Source organism: Equus caballus, chromosome 12 (genome assembly GCF_041296265.1).
Source record: "Equus caballus isolate H_3958 breed thoroughbred chromosome 12, TB-T2T, whole genome shotgun sequence".
Lineage (NCBI taxonomy): Eukaryota > Metazoa > Chordata > Mammalia > Perissodactyla > Equidae > Equus > Equus caballus.
Genome location: NC_091695.1, coordinates 17,420,487 through 17,439,785, shown reverse-complemented (window position 1 = coordinate 17,439,785; position 19,299 = coordinate 17,420,487). Strand labels below are relative to the sequence as shown.

General features: G+C 36.1%; 1 protein-coding gene and 1 pseudogene across 2 annotated transcripts in view; both read right to left on the bottom strand.

The window, feature by feature from the left end:
- LOC111775925 (olfactory receptor 4A15-like) overlaps positions 1-19,299 on the bottom strand; it is a 50,024-nt gene that overhangs the window by 11,389 nt on the left and 19,336 nt on the right. Inside the window, exons 4-7 of one of the 2 annotated variants that reach the window (XR_011423929.1) lie at positions 17,301-17,433; positions 4,245-4,360; positions 3,095-3,187; positions 2,018-2,113 (exon numbers count right to left, since the gene is read on the bottom strand). Coding sequence is in view for 1 of the 2 variants with exons in the window: in XM_070229591.1 (XP_070085692.1) it covers positions 12,490-13,443 (954 nt within the window). In the remaining variant the exon portion in view is untranslated. Of the gene's footprint in view, positions 1-2,017; positions 2,114-3,094; positions 3,188-4,244; positions 17,434-19,299 lie in introns of both variants that reach the window. The other variant, XM_070229591.1, reaches the window with a different exon arrangement.
- On the bottom strand, positions 875-1,804 carry LOC138916630 (olfactory receptor 4C6-like; annotated as a pseudogene).

Sequence of the window (19,299 nt, the reverse complement as noted above, 5' to 3'; positions counted from 1 at the left end):
AGACACCAGATTCTGAAGTTTCTTGACTCCAGCATGATGAATTCTTATTCTGCTTCTCAAAAGGATGGAAAAAGGTAGTGGACAATTTTGGTAAAGTGGTCGCCTCCATGTTGAATAGCAAATTACTAATCTAAGATTGTACTAGCTTCCAAAAGGAAATTTGACAGCAGGAAAATTCTAATTTTATAATTATTTATCCTTCCCTACTTCTTACCCAACCTACAAAATTGAAAATATCCCCAAAAAGTCTCTTTTAGACTTATATTCATTCAATAATATTTATTAGCCAGCTAGTAGTTGGCTGGCAGTGTTCTACCCACAGCATGACTGAAGAAACATAATCCCTGCCCTTACAGGGATTATAATCATGCAGGGAAAACAGAGAAGATAAAAGTCAAGAAAAAATTTTTTAAAGTATAGTTTGTGATAATTGATATTAAGGATACAATGAGCTGAAGAGCTAGAGAATAACAGAGGTGAATGATTAAAGAAATTAATCAGGGAAGACTTGACTAAGGAGGTGGGAGTTGATCTGAAGATGGAAAAAATGAGATGGAGCCAACCAAGCAAAATATTCAAAAAAGAATTTCAGCAGTGATCAGAGTAAGACCAAAAGCCCTAAACTGGGAAAGGCTTGAATTATTCAAAAGACAGGTTAAAAAATAGAGAGAGAGGGAGTGGCCAGACTCATGTGAGAAAAGAGATGGAGTACAAAATGTCCTGAGGAGGTAAGCAACAACTTGATTGTGGTATCTTAATGTGATGTGCATGCTTAGAACATGCCCTTGACTGCTGTGTGCCCAGTGGATTGCACTGAATGGGGAGAGAAAGACCTCAATGTCCTTGTAGGAAAGATTTGTTCTTAGCATGTAAGCTAGTGACCATCCAGGGTCCCCTGTTTCACCCACAGTTTCCTCATGGCATTTTTCACCTGTGTATTCCTCAAAGTATAGATCAAGGGATTTAACATGGATGTGACAATGGTAAAGAACACGGCTATCGCCTGTCTATGGAGTAAATGGCCACAGGAGTTAGGTACAAGAAAATACATGGTAAAGAATAAAACAACCACTGTAAGGTGGGAGACACAGGCGGAGAGAGCCTTATGCTGCCCTTCAGAGCTCTAAGACTTCAGAGAGCAGAGGATCACCATGTAAGAGGCAATGAGGATAAGAAGATAAGGAAGAGGATAAGGTCACACACATCACGCCAGTGTTGAAGATGACTAAGAGGCCCAGGTTGTGGAGGTCCATGCAGGCGAGTTTCAACAATGGAAACAAATCACACATAAAGTAATCAATGACATCGGAGCCACCGAAAGTTATTTGATACATGAAGAAAAGCTGTATTGTTGCATGCATGGTTCCCCCAGTGAGGCCCCTTCCGGCAACAGGCAACACACTCAAGGGCTCAAGATGGTTATGCAGTGCAGGGGCTTACAGGTGGCCACATATGATTGTAGGCCATGACAATGAGAAGGATGATCCCCAGACCACCAAAGAAATACTCTGCAAAGAGCTGGGCCATGCAGCCTTTGAGGGCGATGATAGTGCTCTCAGAGAGGGAGTCCACAGTCATCTTGAGGGTGACAATAGAAAAGTAGGTGGCATCCATTAGGGACAAGGGAGTAAGGAAAAGATACAAAGGTGATCTGATTTGTGATCATGGTTACCACAGTGAGTAGGTTTCCTAAAACTGTGGACACATACATGATTAGAAACACAGCAGAGAGTATTTTCAGCAGGACAGGATTCTTTGCGATGTCCAAAAGAATGAATTCAGTCACACTGTTTGGATTCTCCATTTACTGTGGGCTGATGTAAGCACATTGCTCTGCACTGGAAAATCTACAAAGTAATAGTGTTTTGAACTAGTAATCACTGAGTGTATTGGACATTTTTGCACTCTATCTCACACCCTCTTGACTTACTTTTTTCTCTAGCTATTGATACAGCAGCCAGCTGCTGACAATTATAGCCTGACAACAGCTTTTTCCTACTTATCCCCCCAACAACACCTTCTCTCCTCAGCGTATCTCTTGCTGTCTGTCCTGGTATGTGCTGCTTGAGATGCTTAGAAGACTCTGCTTCATCATTCTGGTGCACACACACACCTGGAAAGATGAAGGAATTAACACAGTTTAAGGACACCCTGGATCATTGATAGATATAAGCCGGTGGATAAATGGTAACAAGCTTAACAGAATCTTGGATTAACTTTCTTTCCTTCGTGTTTCACTCTCCTCATTCACTGCCTCCATTCCGTTTCCCCAAATAAACTACCTACATACAAGCCCTTCTATCAGCCTCTGCTTTTTGGAAAACTCAAGCTAGGAAGCTGACTTCCACTTATCACTTGACACACCCAAGAACTAAGAACTTGGAACATTTCATGCAAATTCTTAGTCATTTATTCCATATACTTATTGAACATTGGACTGTGCTAGTAGAAGAGATATGTCATAACCCAAGGACTCTCCACTTATTAATAACTATACTCTTTCCATCTATGTTTCTTTCTTCTCAGATTGGATTATTATTATTATATATTGCTAATATTCAGTGACTCCCTACTATGTCTCAGCCAACAGATTATCCTATGAGACATTCTCTTCACTTTAGAGATAAGATACCGAAGCTTAGAGGGTTGAAACAATGACACCAAGTTCCCACAACTAGTAAACATTGAAGCCAAATCAAATGCAGCTTTTCATGATTCAAAATCAATACCAGTAACAAGCTATATTGATTCTCTGATGATAATATCGAGTTCTCAACATGGAAGAGATACTGTGATTCATGATATAGTTTCATTTTCATAACAATCCAGTGAAATAGATTTATGCTTTCTGTGCTCACTTCACTAAACAGTTCTACAATAAAATTGAATGACAATTCCACAATAAAGCGTGTGTTCTAATTATATATATATATATATAATATATACGTACATATATAAATTACAATCCCCAAACCAGAAGCTACAATCATTAATTAAGTTTCCAAGATTCTAATAATTTTCCAGATATGGTGATTAAAGAAAATAAAACCTTAAGTATCTTTCTCTGCTCCAGGAAGACGCAGATCCGATTTACCTGACACCATCTCTGCTCATGAGCCTGAATCAGTATAAATCATTCCTTCCACTTGTCCTTGTGAAGGGGTGCCTCCAGACGAAACAACATATTCTAATGAATAATAAAAACATCAATAAAACAACTTTTTTACACTGTGTCCCAGAAAGGTGCTATGTATGTTGCATGCATTATTGCATTTATTTTTCATATCACTTGAGATATGTACTATCACAAATCCTGTCTTGAAGATGAGGAAACTAAGACATGGAGACATTAAACATCTCACCTAAAATGATTGAGCATTACAAATCCACATAATCTCATTGTGAAACACAAATTCTTAACCATTGCACTGTACCACTGAAGAAGTGAACAGTGCCCTATACTAGCTAAATACAATTGTTCCTACAGCCAAATGATGTGGTAAAAGAACTGCTTCAGTAGCATAGGTTCTTAAGCAGAGTCTATCCGGCACTTGGTGGGAATACGTTAGCGACTACTGCTTTAAGTGGGGATATAAACTACATGCTCTCTAAGACTGCTCTAAATACTCAGACCTATTGTTAGAATTATCCCTCTTATTAAACAAAGTATACAGCTGCCAAGACACTCTGTGCAAATCTAAAATATAGACTAACAACAACCTCTCCTATCTCCAGTCCAAGGACTTCAAAAGTTGTTTAGTAGCCCTAATGAAGTAGAAGGAACACATTCTTGGAAAGCAAGATAACTGGGCTTTGTTCCAGGTTGTCCCTCTAACTCCTAGGATATGTTGTTAATTTGCTCACTACTCTGGGTCTTAGTTTCCTCATCTGGAGAATGAGACAGTTGTGGTAGATGAGTGGAAAACTAGGGTTTCAAAGGAGCCATCGCAGGGACTCTGTCCCTTTCAAACACAGCAACATGGTTCTTACCTGCATGAAATGTTTACACTTCCAAGCAAAATTTCCTTTGAGCCACCTCATGACTTAGGGTATTTTAAAACAAAAGGCAGTAGGAAAGAAAATAATGCCTCTTCTGTCTTAAAATCTATGGATTCATCACAAATCTATTTAGACAACTAGTACGCATCTCAACTTCTCAATCTGATGTTCAAGACTCTCCCCCATGTAATCAACTTCATCGTTTTGTATGTCTCCCTCCCACTGCAGTCAAGTCCACCTCTTACCACCAGAATACACGTCTCAGTCTCTTTAGGACAGTGGGAAAGTTCATGGGTTCAGAATGAGCAGATTTAGTCCTCTACCCCAGTCAGGCCATTGACTGAATACATAACCTTCGATCCTGAAAAAATAAAACAACGCAACAGCAATTAAAGTCAGTAGGTCTCAAGTAGTTATTATTCAAGGGTACTGTGGTAAGAGCTTCATGATTTTCTCTTTTAATTCTCACAAAAGCTGTATGAGGCAGGAACTAGTATTATCCTTATTTTCCACGGCAGTGGATAAGGCTTAGAAAACTTGTGCAACTGCTCAAAGCCCTTTGGTGGGTATGTGGTCAAGTTCATAGCACAGGCTACTAACCACTACGCTCTACAACCCCTCTAAGAAGTTTATGCCCTGGCTTACAACACTTCCATGGGAATCAAAGGAAGTAACAGGCATGAGAATGTTTAGGGAGCACTAAATATTCAAAACGTTATTCAAATATTCATCATGATTAATTTCCATTTCTATTAGCCCCTGATTTCCTCCTGCCTCTGCCTATGGCGTGTGTTATCAACAAATCCATTACCACTCGTCCTTCATGCCTCACTTCCTCCCAATTGTCCCCATCACAACCATCATCTTGGATATTTGCTACATAAGCTTTCTAGGTTGCATATCAGCAGTAATTCAATTATCTTCTTAGATAATGTGTTTTTAATTTTATGTTGGCTTTATGTCCTTATGTGGATGAGCTAATTTATTCTCTTTCTACCCATTCTTAATGCTGTACTGTGTACACACTAGTCATTTAATTAAATTTAATTAAATCAATGAAATTGAATTCATCCAAAAAATAGTACGTTGAACCATGGGTGCCAGCAATGCTGGTGGCAGTCCCTGCCTCCAGAAATGAGAGCATCATTGTCAGAGCCTCGCTGCTATGTCTTTAGCATGCAGCTCAAATATCCCGTTTACTATCTTTCACCTTTGCCATTTCTACTCCCAGACTTTCTATAGCCAAACCCAAGAACTGAAACACGCCTTGGACTTCCAGTTCAGTATCGAATCATTGCCATCAGATCTTCTTTGTAATAATGTCTTTTTCTTTCCAGCGTTCCTGTGAAATACCATCACTCAAAAGACCATTCATATAAAGGAAGTGAGGAATGACATTTCTGCAATCACCTAATTATTTCCAGATAGTGCATATTTATCATTCAATAGCATATCCGTTACTCCAAAGGATACAAGGAAATACCTTATCCGTAAAGAGAGAGAGAGATTATGAACACTCATGAAACAATGCCTGTGCATATAAGTCCAGAAGGGAAAATATCAGTATGATCTATAGGTTTCAAAGAAGATGAAAGGAGCTAGTGCTTGACATGAGAATTTAGAAAATTCTAAATTTGTAAACATAGTTTAGAAAGTGAACAAGAAGGACAACAGTATGCTTTAATATAGTTAAAATTTTAATATTTAAACAACATTATAAACTTATAAACATTAAAATATGACAAAAGTATTCACTTAAATTATAGTTTAAATGTTTACTAGATATTATGATTCTTAGCATACTCTGGGTGTTCCATAAAACTTAGTCACACACACCCCTACTATCCCTAGGTATGAGGTGCCTTGAGTAGGTGTGCCTAGCTAAACAGTTCAACTGGGAATAAGTAGTAACAGCTATAAGGCTACAGAAACCATGTAAAACCCCTGACTTTCTACTCTACAGGTAGCTATTCCTTCTGAGTTCCTATAACATGCCAGACAACCTCTCTGTGCCTCAGTTTCATTCTCTGTAAAATGGCAAAGTAATGTTACCAATCCCAAAGAGTTGTTGTAAAGATTACATGAGCTTATAATTGTAAAGGGCTTAGATCAGCATCCCCATATCTTTTCCTAGGATTAGGAGATTGATACTGACCACAAACTATTTTAAAATAGTCCTCTGCCTTTGGATTTTCAACAAACGTGTTTACACCTGCTTCCATTAAATGCTCAATTGGCTAGCAGGAAATCAGCCTGATGACTCCTCAACATTAGTCAGGATGTAAGTTTTTGAAATGACATTAAAGGAAAAATCATCCAAAACCATTTTCTAAAACAGACTGCAGTCATATCCTAAAGTAGAATAGTTTAAATAAAAATTATTTATTTATTTTTATAAGTTATAGAAGTAAAAGCTGATCTTTGGAAAATATTTTATATAGATAGATAGAGTGATAGAAAGTTTAAAATCAGGACCACTCCCAACCACAAGCACTCATTCAACGTCTATTAACAATCTAGTGCGTGCTCTTCAGATGTGCATTTGTGTGTAAGTCTACTGTAATTGTTACAGTCATTTGTGTGTTTTACTCTAGATAAACGTATATAAAATATGATACTATACTTGAATAATTGGTATGGGCATTATTTCTCAGTATTTGTGAATTTTCCTTCACTTTAATTGCTACATATTATTCCATTTTAATGGTTACACCATAATTCCTTTAACGAGTCCATTTTTGCTTGAAATTTACGTTATTTCTAATATTCTGCCTAACACACAATACTGCAGCGAACATCCCTTATAGACATCTTTAATTCCAGGTTTGAATATTTCTGCTGGGGAAATCTATGTTATCACCACGTCAAAAGTTATGCATCTGTTTCACTTTAATCGATTCTATGACACTGCTTTCAAAATCCTGACCCATCTCTTATTCCAATCAATAGTGTCTTAAAGAGCAATTTTCCCCATAGCTTTACTAACATTAAATATTATCAATCTTGATTATATTAAGCAAGTGCTAGATGAAAAATTGTATCTCCCCTTAATTTGTGTTCATTCAATCCTAGAATTCCTAGAATCCAATGAAATTCCTAGAATTTCGTTGATGACTTAAACAATAAACATATTATTGGTATCCATATGGAGCTAAATTAAATACAATGTAATATCTATATAGAGATATATAGTTTATACACAGATATCCTTATTTAACTAATGACAATACATAATTTTTGTACCAGACATTTTGTTAGTACTTTATACATGTTTTCTCATTTAATCCTTACATCTGGCTATATTTAGATGCTGGAAAAAATAGAATAATTAATTTGTTTAAGGCTATACAGTTAGTAAGTGATAGAGCCTGGATCTGAATCCAAGAAGCTGACTTTACAGCTGATATGTGTTTCTTGTGTCTTAATTTCTTATGGAGCAAAATAATTTCTTCAATAAAGTCACAGATAACAAGAAGTGGTAGCAATGTGTTTAGTAAGCACCTTTGAGTTGTTTGTTTGTTTGTTTGTTTGTTTTGCTGAGGAAGATTCACCCTGAGCTAACATCTCTGGCAATCTTCCTCTACTTTTTAGTCTGTGGGCCACCAGGACAGCATGACTGCTAACAGAGTGGTTAAGGTCCATGCCCAGGAATGGAACCTGGGACACCAAAGCAGAGCAGAGCTTGCCAAACTTAGCACTAGGCTGCCAGGGTTGGCCCTGAGTCATCATTTTTCAATGAATAATCAGTGGCCCTGTGTTCCTCAGAAGATCTGTGTCCTGGGCATATACACCATGAATAAAACATTTCTCTAATTAAAGGCTTTAAAATGACTTTTGCTGTTGGGAAATCTTCCTAATTCATTTTGCTTTCCTTGAGAGATGGGTGAAGATGGTATTATCTACAGCAGCACTTTTATAGGGTGAAAATTACTATACCATTGTAGATACAAAAATTAATTTTTTGGAATGCTTTTGGAGGGAGGGTCTTAATCCCTGGAAGCTTTCTTGATTTCACCACCCCATCCCTGGACAAATCATCAGTATCACCCTCAGCATCAACACCAAAACCACCCTTGTTGTCAGAGCTGCTCACAAATAAATGTGTGTGCTTTCATATAGATAGAGAAATACATTTTTAAAGTCCAATTCATCTTTACATTAAAAATTAAAGTCAGAAATTTAATGTATCATCAAAGAATTAAAACAGAAAGAAAAACATCAGATAGGTTAATTCTCAAAGGTGATTAGTAGAAAAATAAAGATTAGAGGAAATTGGTACAAGAGGAAAGTAGAAACATATATAGATATAATATACGTGTATAATATACAGATGCATATATATACACACACTAAGAAAGAGTTGCATGAAAGAAGGGAAACAAAAACATCTAAAACCACCCTAGACACATCCAGTTAATCCCATTCCTTCCCTTCCTAAAAGCTCATCTCTGAAACACAAATACAGTTTTATTTGCTAATCTCATCAACTGGATACAGACCAAAAGGCAGACACTTAAGATTTGATAATTTGCCAAAAGAAGTTCAAATAAACCAAGATAAAAATTTTGATTGCTCAAAGCTCTCCAAGCCAAGTCTGCAATTTGTGTATATAGATAGAACAGGTAAACCTCTGACACATTTTAAGTATAACATAATTGTCTGTGTATATAGATGATTCAACTATTTCAATGATTTCAAAATAGTTCAAATTAATAAAAACATTTAATTCTCACGTAAGTTTTTAAAGTCACCTCCAAAACTCGGTCTGATGTCATCTTTACAATGTCCAAAAGCCAGTTACCTGACGGACCCAATACTTAGAAGGGGGACATTGTGCGAGTAAAATTTCTAAGGTCATGTCAGGGTCACCACGGGTCTGCCCCATTCAGGATGTACTCAAAGAAACTCTTGTCTACAAAAGAGCTAGGAATCTGACATTAGAGTGTTAAAGCAGCACATCCCAGTGCAGAGGCAAGTAAGATCTACACTGGAACAAAGCATCCAATCACTAAATGGAAAGCTATTTTGATAGGATCACAGTTTCTAATGATTTTAAAGAAAGTTTTAAAACAGCTGCTCTAAGGGTTTAAAGGCAAGTAGAAAACAACCCTTGTGGTTGGTGGAGGAATTTAAATTTCATCTCAATAGAAAAAGTTGCCGAAAAAAGACAGCCAGCTAAGCTGTTTGCAAAATCATTCACAGAACTGTGTCTTCCATTTGTCTGCACATTGAGCTTAATTGATAAACAGCTTCCAATCCACATCTTAGAAGAAACATCATTAACAGGATGTGACCTTTCAGGCAATAGACATAGTCTAAAAGAGGACAGAGTGCCATTTCCAGATGGCACAGAATTTCAAAATGTGCAGACTTGCATCATTCCAACTGCATCCTTTTGAGGCTGTGTCTCTACTGACTGAGGAGCTAATCACCATTCCAGTGAATTCCCACCCACCCCTGCAATGATCCACTTTTCCCAGGGGCTGAACTTCACTGGAGCCAGGCCAAGCTGATGTTCCACAAGCACAAAACCAGATCATGGTATTAACAATTCAATTATTTGCTCCACAACCAAGATCTCTTCTTCAATAACAGAATGGCCATACAATGATCCATCTGTCTGATAATATAAATGAAGGAAAGTCAACAGGATTTATTCTTAGCCAGCTAGAAAGTACTAAGACCAAATTTTTCTATCACCTAATCTGGTGCTCTTTCATCTTTTAAGACGATTAAAATTGTGTCACATCTAAGTGAAGGACAGTTGACATTAATTATTTATTTTTTGCTGAGGAAGATTTGGCCTGCACTAACATCTGTTGCCAATCTTCTATTTTGTGTGTAAGTTGCTACCACACCATGGTCGCTGATGAATGGTGTACACACGTCCATGCCCAGGAACCCACGCTGGGCTGCTGAAGCGGAGTGCATGGAACTTAACCACTAGGTCATAGCGCCGGCCCCTAGTTGGCATTATTAAGGGTTAAAAAAATGTATCTCAGCAAGAAAAAATAAGGACTGAGTTCCATCTCATTCCATAACAATTTGTACTCCCAAATGACATGTTTTCAATTTAGAAACATTTGAGGTTAGAGTCTTTATTCTTTTTCCACCTTCAATAGTAAAAAATATCAATATCCTACATTTACAGTGTACTTCACAGATTACAACTGGTTCATTAACATATTTGACCATACACCCTGGGAAGCCTCCTGAGAAGGAAGAGGCTCTCAGTTTTACTAAATATGATCCTCAGAGGTGACAGGCGAACCTCTGCACTTAGATTATCTTTACTAACATTCTAAAACTGCTCCATGTTCTTACCTAACTGTGGGTTAAGAAGGGCTCTTCAATCTTTTTCTCATTTTCATTATTGCCCACCTAAGGCTCCTTTTTGACATTCTGTTACCCTAATGACCTCCCAAAAATCTTAACACCACAGACATAGTATTTATGTATTTTATGTATATCTATGCTTTATATGTAAAAACAGTAAGATATTTTCATCTCCCAAGAACTCATTTTTACCTACCATTTTACTTGGGAGAGATACCATCCCCATTGCAAATGTATGTGTTAGAGTAATTCACTTACAAAAAGAAAGGGAGGAAACAGTGTGTTTTTTTAATCTTGGGTCTGACTAAAATTCTAGCTGTACTTTAAACAACTACACAAATCTATATCCAATTCTCTTCTGCATCACCCTCTTAATAAAACGTTTTTCAGCAAACACTACTAACACAATTACATTTTTTATTTATTCATTATCTTGTTTATTATCCATCTATGCCTCACTTGAATTTAAGTTGCACACAAACATAGCCCTTGTTTGTGGTATTCAACAGCTCCCAGAACTCTCTGGTACACTATAGGCATTGAACAATAGTTTTTGTATAAATGAAATAAGTCAAAATTTCCTACACTTAAATGAAAATGGAGCCATTTTTCAAGTAATAAATATTAACACTATGGCATAACAATGGGAAAAATCCTATAGAAACAACATTTAGCTCTTCAAAGTGCTACCCTCCTGCCCAGAGTATTAGTCTCCTCAGTGATTGAGTTGCTTATTCTTTCTCCAAACTTGTCTCTCACCTGTGTCACTTTCTTTGAAATTCAACAATTTGACTTTTATTTCTTGAGCTCATTTCATCCCACTTTTCATGATGCCCATGAAGTGAACTACATCTGTGGAAATGAGATCATCAGATGGCTTTTTTCTGACACCTGAGGAATTAGGAGAATGCAAGTAACCTGGGAAGGGGAGGTCAAGGGACAGCCGAAGGGAAGAAAGGGCCCCCCATAATAAGGGAAGGATGCCTCAAGAGCAATCCTGACAATGCAGCCAATGATCAGTTCTGTGTTTTGATATTTTCACATCATCCTAGCAAGGAGTATTGAGAAGTAGGAAGAGTAGAGATGACAGAGTCTAAGAGACTTGATACTGTTGCTTAACTTCATTGAGTCTTATTTTCTTCTTGTCCAAAATGGAGTAAAGACTAATAAAACTTGTTGCTACACTAAGATAATCAAAGCATGTAAATAACCTATCAAAATGTATGCCTCATGGTTGGCCTTCAATAAGAGTTAGCTCACTCTCCTCACTTAATGCCTAATATTTTCACTGAATTAAAAGTCCGTATAACCCAAAGCATCATTATACAACAGACCCAAATATTATTTATCCTGTTAATTTTTTGGACTAAATATACTTACGTCCTTATATGTTGTTTTAAGTATCAGAAAAATTCAGATGGCAGTTGGACCTCATGAGAGATTCTTGATAATGAATAAAAAGGGACGTCTTAACATTCCTTAAAATTATTCACAAACCAGAAGATTCCGTCTACTGAGAATGTCAGACTGCCTTACATTTCCTCCTTCAGTTCTTACACCTTCCAAGTTTGCTGTTGACAATTTATAATTTGTGTTTCATCAATCTTCTCATCACTCCACTGAGCACTTGCTGTCACGCCTAAGACACAATCATTGGCCTTAGTTTCCCTCTTCAAATCTTCCCTTTTGTCTTAGAGTAGAAACAGTATTTACTCAATATTTTACCCTCTCCTTACTCCTGGCTTACTCTCATCTGCTATCTGACAGTCAAAATGAACCACATCATTTAATCCAGATTGTACTGAAATGTTTAATTCTCACCAGCAATTGTAAACTTGATCATTTTTAATATATTAAGTGCAGTTTACATCATCTTCCAAGCTTAGACTTTGTGGGAAAAGGTTCTAGTTCTTATGAATTTGAGACAGCTGTGCGTAAGCTAAAACACCCAGTCACCTATATATATTAGTTATCTATATGAGATTAAACCTATGCAATTCTCTTGCTCTCTAAGGGCTATAACATATTCCACTTAGATAAGATTAACTTATATGACTCTTTCAGAATGAATAAGCTAAATAACCCAAAGGAAATTATTTTTAAATATAATCACTGGTAGTGAAAGTATTCCATTCTTCTGTGAAAGAATGAATATTACGTTCTGCGGGAGGGAAACAGCCCTCTCTCAACTAAAGTCACATTTTTGCTCCAAAGTTTTCTGATGGCATTTTTCATTTCTGCATTTCTCAGGGTGTAGATTAAGGGGTTCAACATGGGAGTTATGACACTGAAAACCACAGTCATGGATTTATCAATGGGAAAAGTGGAATTGGGCCTTGCATACAGAAAGACACAGGGAACAAAGAATAAAATGACCACAGTCATATGGGATGAACAGGTGTAGAAGGCTTTGCATTTCTCTTCCAAACCATGAGTCTTAAGAGAGTATAATATGACCCCATAGGAAACTAGGAGAATGAAGAAGATGATAGTGCAAATTGCCCCTCCATTAGCTATCATAGAAAGTCCAGTGAGGTAGGTATTGGTGCAAGCAAGTTTCAATAAGGGATACACATCACACACGAAGTTGTCAATGACATTGGGGCCACAGAAAGGGAGCTGATAAATAAAGAGAAATTGAACCAATGAGTGCAGAAAGCCTCCAGTCCAGGCCACCAGCAGCATGACAATGCAAACACGCTGATTCATGATGATCAAATAATGAAGAGGTTCACAGATAGCTACATATCGGTCATAGGCCATCACCACCAGAAGAATGACTTCAGCACCAGCAAATAAGTGTTCTATAAAGACTTGAGTCATACAAGCCCGGAAGGAAATAGTCTTCTTCTCATAAAGCAAGTCTACAATCATTTTGGGAGCAATGACAGTAGAATAGACAGCATCAATAAATGATAAATAAGCCAGAAAAAAGTACATGGGGGCACCCAGTGACTGGCTGGCCATAATGGTCACAATGATGAGGAGATTGGCCACTAGGGTCACAATGTAGATAAGTAAGAATGCAACAAATAGAACTTTTTGCCCCTCAGGGGTCTGTGTGAGTCCCAGGAGGACAAACTCAGTCCCATTGTGCCTATTTTCCATGTGTTCTTCTGAAGGTGTTGAACTCAGCTGTCAAAGGCTGTAAGAAAAAGGGCCAATAATGAATTTGAGAAGATCACAAGCTTTATATCAAAAATGTGATGCCTTACTCAAAAATGTTTGCTCCACAAGGCCTCACACAGAGTAACTATTTAGAAAATGAGAGTTTGGATTCTCCTTCCACAATTACTCCATTCCTTTTCACAAATTTCTTGTTTCAATAACAATGATGAGACTTCAGTATTCTAACCGGAAGTTATTTGCGAGTGGGCGTGTCTGTGAGATGATCTACTAAACAGCAAGAAAGCTACTTCCTCCAGAATCTCTCTCATAAAGACGGCATTTTTGACATTATTTATCATTTCATTTTTCCTGAATGCTTTTTGGAATCCTGAGATCCTCCATGAAAACAATCTCATCTCTAATAACTTTATTTATATATTTATGTAAAGTAATACCTAGTGCATGGAGCATAAAATTATAGCTGCAGTTTTCTTTTAATTTTTATTTTTTATTGCACTAAAATTGGATAATAACATTATATAGCTTTCCGATGTACATCTGAAGTTTTGATAACTGCCTTTCTGAATTACTCTACTATAAGCATCACGACTCAAGGAATAAGTCACTCACCACAATAAAAAATAAAAACAAGTCATATCATGAGTGCTCGTTATATGCTTATTGAATTTTATTTCATTAAACTGAATATCAACTCTCATAAGAAAGCAATTGAGCAGAGATAAATGTGTTAAATTCTCTCCAGCCAAGAAAGTCCAATGAAAGCAATGCTTTGTTTGAAAATACATACACATGCGCATGCACACACAGGGATACATACACAAACTGAATTAACATTTATTACTACCTAGGTTATTGAAGGAAAAAATGGATAATACTAATCAAAATGAATGGGTTGGGTGCTAGACATTTTCCTTACTTTCCAACATTGCTTGGAATTAATTATTGCTAACCATAGCTCAATTCAGAAGGCCAAAATAAAGATTTTAGGCAGAATCATGGTGTAGTAGAAAGAATTCTATACGAAAATCCAGAAGTATTACTTGATTTTGCTCAGTCATCTTGGGAAAAGTCACATCCCAACTTATATTCTTATTGGAAATGCTACGATCTTTCCAGATGTATGTTTCTGAATTTTTGTCATTGAAACTTTTATCCTAAATGACACAATAACACTTTTGTTGGTAGATCCTCTTTATGTCAATCAGGGTGAATTAGCATGTGTCAAAGGTTGTTTGATTGTTAATAACGTATGAGACTAGTTATTTTGTTCATATAATTGGTTCTGGTTATCTGAGTCCGTGTTGAATACAAGGTATTCATTCTCACTTGAGGAAAATACAGTATTTGTCAGGCCTTTCGGGAATGATCCAGAGTCAGTTTTATTTGTAAGGCAGAATTATTTTAATTGTGCTCTGTTTCAGAGCCCACATTTGCAGATGATCATTTGTGAAGAGCAAGAGATTATTCTATCCTTTGTGCTTCTAGGCAAATTTGTACCCAAGCATCAGAAAGAGAATATAAGTGTAGATGAGAGAAAATAAGAGAGAATAGACAAAAGATAGATAGCAACCAGCAAAGACAGTAGGTTGAATGAAACTTGCTTTGAAATTGGTAAACAGTTTGGTTTGGGGGGTTTGAATGAGTTGGGTGAAGAGGAAATTTCAGATTTCCTGAGCTATCAATCAGGAGGTGGCCCAAGGGATAACTCAGCATCAGTACCACGACTTGCCTTTCAGAATCCTGTACTTCCAAATCAAAGAAAAATGAGTAAATAAAATTCTAAGCTTTAAGATATATCAGTAGATGAGATCAGTTGCCTAAACAAGGAGTTCCACCTTCAGGGTTTCTGGCAAGTCATTGCATATATACATAATTAAATATCTTCACTCACAATTATGAAGCTAAACTGCATTTACAGTGGAAAGTAAATAGTCATAATTTATAGGAGTAGTCTAAGCATTCAAAGATAGCTTCCACTAGGAGGGTTTAATCCCCTGACCTGTTGAGTCTTTACAACACTTATTTGTCTATAGCTGTGTTTTCCACTATCATATGTTGGGTCTGCCAGGATAGAAAACATACCTTATTAATGATTGTATCTCCAGAATCTATGAGTGTGTCTAATATATTTTAAGTGATTAATAAATATTTGACTATTAAAAATGTTCTTATGAACTTATTACTCTAAACTATTGAAAATTGTTAATTTGACTTGCCATGATGCAAATTTCTATACTTTACCAATATTATATTTTATAAAAAATAAATATATCTGATTCAAACATTCATGAGATTGTTCAAATTTCTTAACGTATTCAGTGAGAAACAATAAATCCTTAAAGAATCCTGAAAAAATGTAAATCCCTTGTAAGTATCCCACAATGACAATTAAGATAAATTAAGTGGATGCACACTATGCCAAATTCAACAACATAAGGCATAAATAAAAACCACTTATATGGTTTGCTAGGTTTAAAATACTGGGAAATACTTTTAATCAACAAGATATTGGAAAGTATAGATTCTGATATTTTGAGTTTTAGTCCAGATCCTTTTGAAACATATGATCACAATGCCTAAAGAGGTTTCTATTTAACTGTCTGTATAGTAAAACCTGTTTCCCCTGTAAGCAACACCTTTTTTAAAAATGATTGAACAATGACCATAAAAAATGGTGCAGTAAAAGTTTTGAGGTCTTAATAAACACTTAATCAGTTCATTTGATTTTTTTAAAAGAAAGAAATATCATTTTCCAAGTCAATTTCTTCATAGTAAAGGAAAAATACTACCTCTAAAACCTGAATGTGGTTGAATAGACTTTAAGGACAAACACAGAAAAACAACAATCAGAGAGAGTAGACTGCCTATTTCATAGATAGTCTTTGTCAGTTTTGTTTTGTAATTTTGCACAGGTGGGCGGGATGTCTGCACAGTGCACTTTTTGGGAATTCAGATTCTAACTTCTGGTTTGGAATTTGAGCCTCAGAAGAATATAATAAGAAAATATAATAAAATAAATTATTCAGCCTTATAAAGGAAGTAAATTATGATACATGCTACAACATGGATGAACCTTGAAGACATTGTTGTAAGTGTAATAAGCCAGACACAAAAGGGAAAGAGATCACAAAAGGGTGATCTCTTTTATGAGTCACCTAGAATAGTCATATTCAGAGAGACAGAAATACAAGAGTAGTTACCAGGGGCTCGGGGGAGGAGCAAATGGGAGTTACTGTTTAATGGGTGCATTGTCAGTTTGGGTCAATGAAAAATTCTGGAGATGGATAGTGGTGATCGATGCACAAAAATGTGTTACGTATATTTTACCACAATAAAAAAATTACCAACAGAAATAAAACATCTATACATAACCAGAACACTTAAAGATACCAGACACAAGGTAATGATTTATTAAACAACTATAGTAGTCATTACTATTATCTTCAAAATACTGAGATTCAAAACAAATAAGTGTTAGATTCTCTAGATTATATAAAGCAATCTGAAAAAGCTATTTTGAAGAACATATCTGTGCCATGTTATATTGTATGTTGTATGTTATATGCTCTGCTCTGCTCTGCATTCTCTGTATTTCAGTATACATTTAAACAACTGGAACACAAAATACTGGAGAAAAATATTTCCATTGTGATTATTCCAATAGTATTCTATAAAATACAGACAATACATGTGCTACTTTATGCCAGGAGCTTCTGGCTTAAAACATTTTGGGTCAAAGACAAAACCTGCTTCTCAAGAACGATACATAGTTCATTCCAACTAAGTCTACTTTGCCCTATGCTCGTAGCAGTGAAGAGTTTGTGTGAATATGTTACCTGTGTTTTTTATTTTCTCTTCTGTCACTTGTTCTAAATCCAAGTTTCTGAAATTCTATCTCTGGTCCTGGAAGATGACGATTTAGTTTGATGAAGATAAGTCAGGACTGCCACCACATCAATCCAGGTGTGACTGCAGAGAAAGATCAGGGTACACGCAGTTACCCAGCTGTAAATGCTTTCTCACACATGGATATATCTCTTTATGACCACATAAAGTATGACCATCGTCTTCAACTTTCATAAACACTTTACAGTTTGGATTATGAAATTATCCAGAGTTGGCATCAAGAATATACGTTGATGTGACTGATGAATCACCAAATTTGAAAGCTGTGGTTGAGAATATGTATCAAGAACCAAGTTTAAAACCTAATTATTAAGTTTAACTGATCAAATTAGTGGAACAAATCTTTAATAGCATTTTTGGTCAATATTGCAGGAAGCTGGATAATCAAAGAAATGAGCTTTGTTTTAGATATTTTTTGAGCGTTCATATGACAGTTTTAATGTAGTTCATGTCTAGTAAGGTAATAGCTTTTATTTTACAGCTTGATAGTAGTATTAATACCCGAAGAGAAATCTTCCCCTAGGCAAAGGAAGATGTGACTGGGTTAATCAACAACGAAAAATAAATCACTTCACTGAGTTGTTCGAACAGTTTGTCCCCAAGGCTGACTGTTCAAAATTAAATTCACTGAGGAATCATGCTCTAGAGAACTGAGACCGTCTACATAATCCTTCCAGTGCATTCTGTATTTTCAGAGGCTTCTCCTGGCCAATCACTCTAGGGGAATTAAGTGAAAAAATAGCAATCTAACAGGAAAGAACAAGTCACTTAATAATAGCAAAGACAAAAGATTGCATGAACAAGAACCCTTTATTTTCAATTAATCAGTTTATATTTAAAATTCTCAAATCCAAGAGGGCACTGGAATTAAGTAAAAAGCTTAATTCTTTGTATATGGCAGATACATTTAATGAAAATGGCACAAGATTGTTGCTAATCAATTTACAAAAAGTTTCAATTCAACTCAGACAAGATAACATCCACATAAAATCTTCCAACTCAGAAGTTTTGCACAAAAAAACCCCAATATTTCTTAAAAAAAAATATAGAAACAAGTAATTAGGATGTATAATTTGAAAGAGACTGTTATAAAGTAATATAAGAAAAAAACATAAAAGCTAAGTCCAGAAATATTTGACACTTGATACTCACATATCTTTTATATAACAATGGCAGGTCCTTAAATCTGAATCTCTCTACCCGTGCTCTAAAAACATGTGATCTCTTTATTGAGGTTTATTGATATAGAGGTTGTCTATCTCTTTATTGGTATTTCCATTTTATTGATATGTGGTTTTCTTGACTTTTGTCCTATCTTCTGTTACTCCTTGAGTTTCTTTAAGATTAGCGGTGTTAAAGTTTTTGTCAGTCATTAGGTCTTTTTAAGGACAATTTCTGCTGATTTTTTTTCATTTGAATGGGCCACACTTTCCCATTTATTCATATGCTTTGTGGTTTTATGTTGAAAACTAGACATCTGAATCTAACAATGTGGTAACTCTGGAAAACAGATTCTCCTCCGTTGCCCAGATTTGCTGATTACTCGTTTTCTTTTGGTTTAGGTGCCATTGTTACTGTTTTGTTTTGTTTTTTATTGTTGTAGGCTGTCTCCATGCCAAGGATCAGCCTGAGGTGTACACTTAAGGTCTTCCCAGGTCTTTTCTGAGCCTCATCCTTCCCCTGGGTATGCATGGTGACTTTCTAATTTCCCTAGTATATGCAGTTACTTTTGAATGTCCTATTCTTTGATATCCTGCTCAAAAAGGAAAAAGAGAAAAATGAAGGAGAGAAAAAGGCATCATCCCCTTTAAACACCATGGAACTCACTTCAACCATAGAAGTAAGAGCTTTTAGCAATGAGAGGAGATGCAACAACAATGGCCACCATCTCTTTGTCTGCACCTTTGTGATCAGAAACAGCAGTGATCA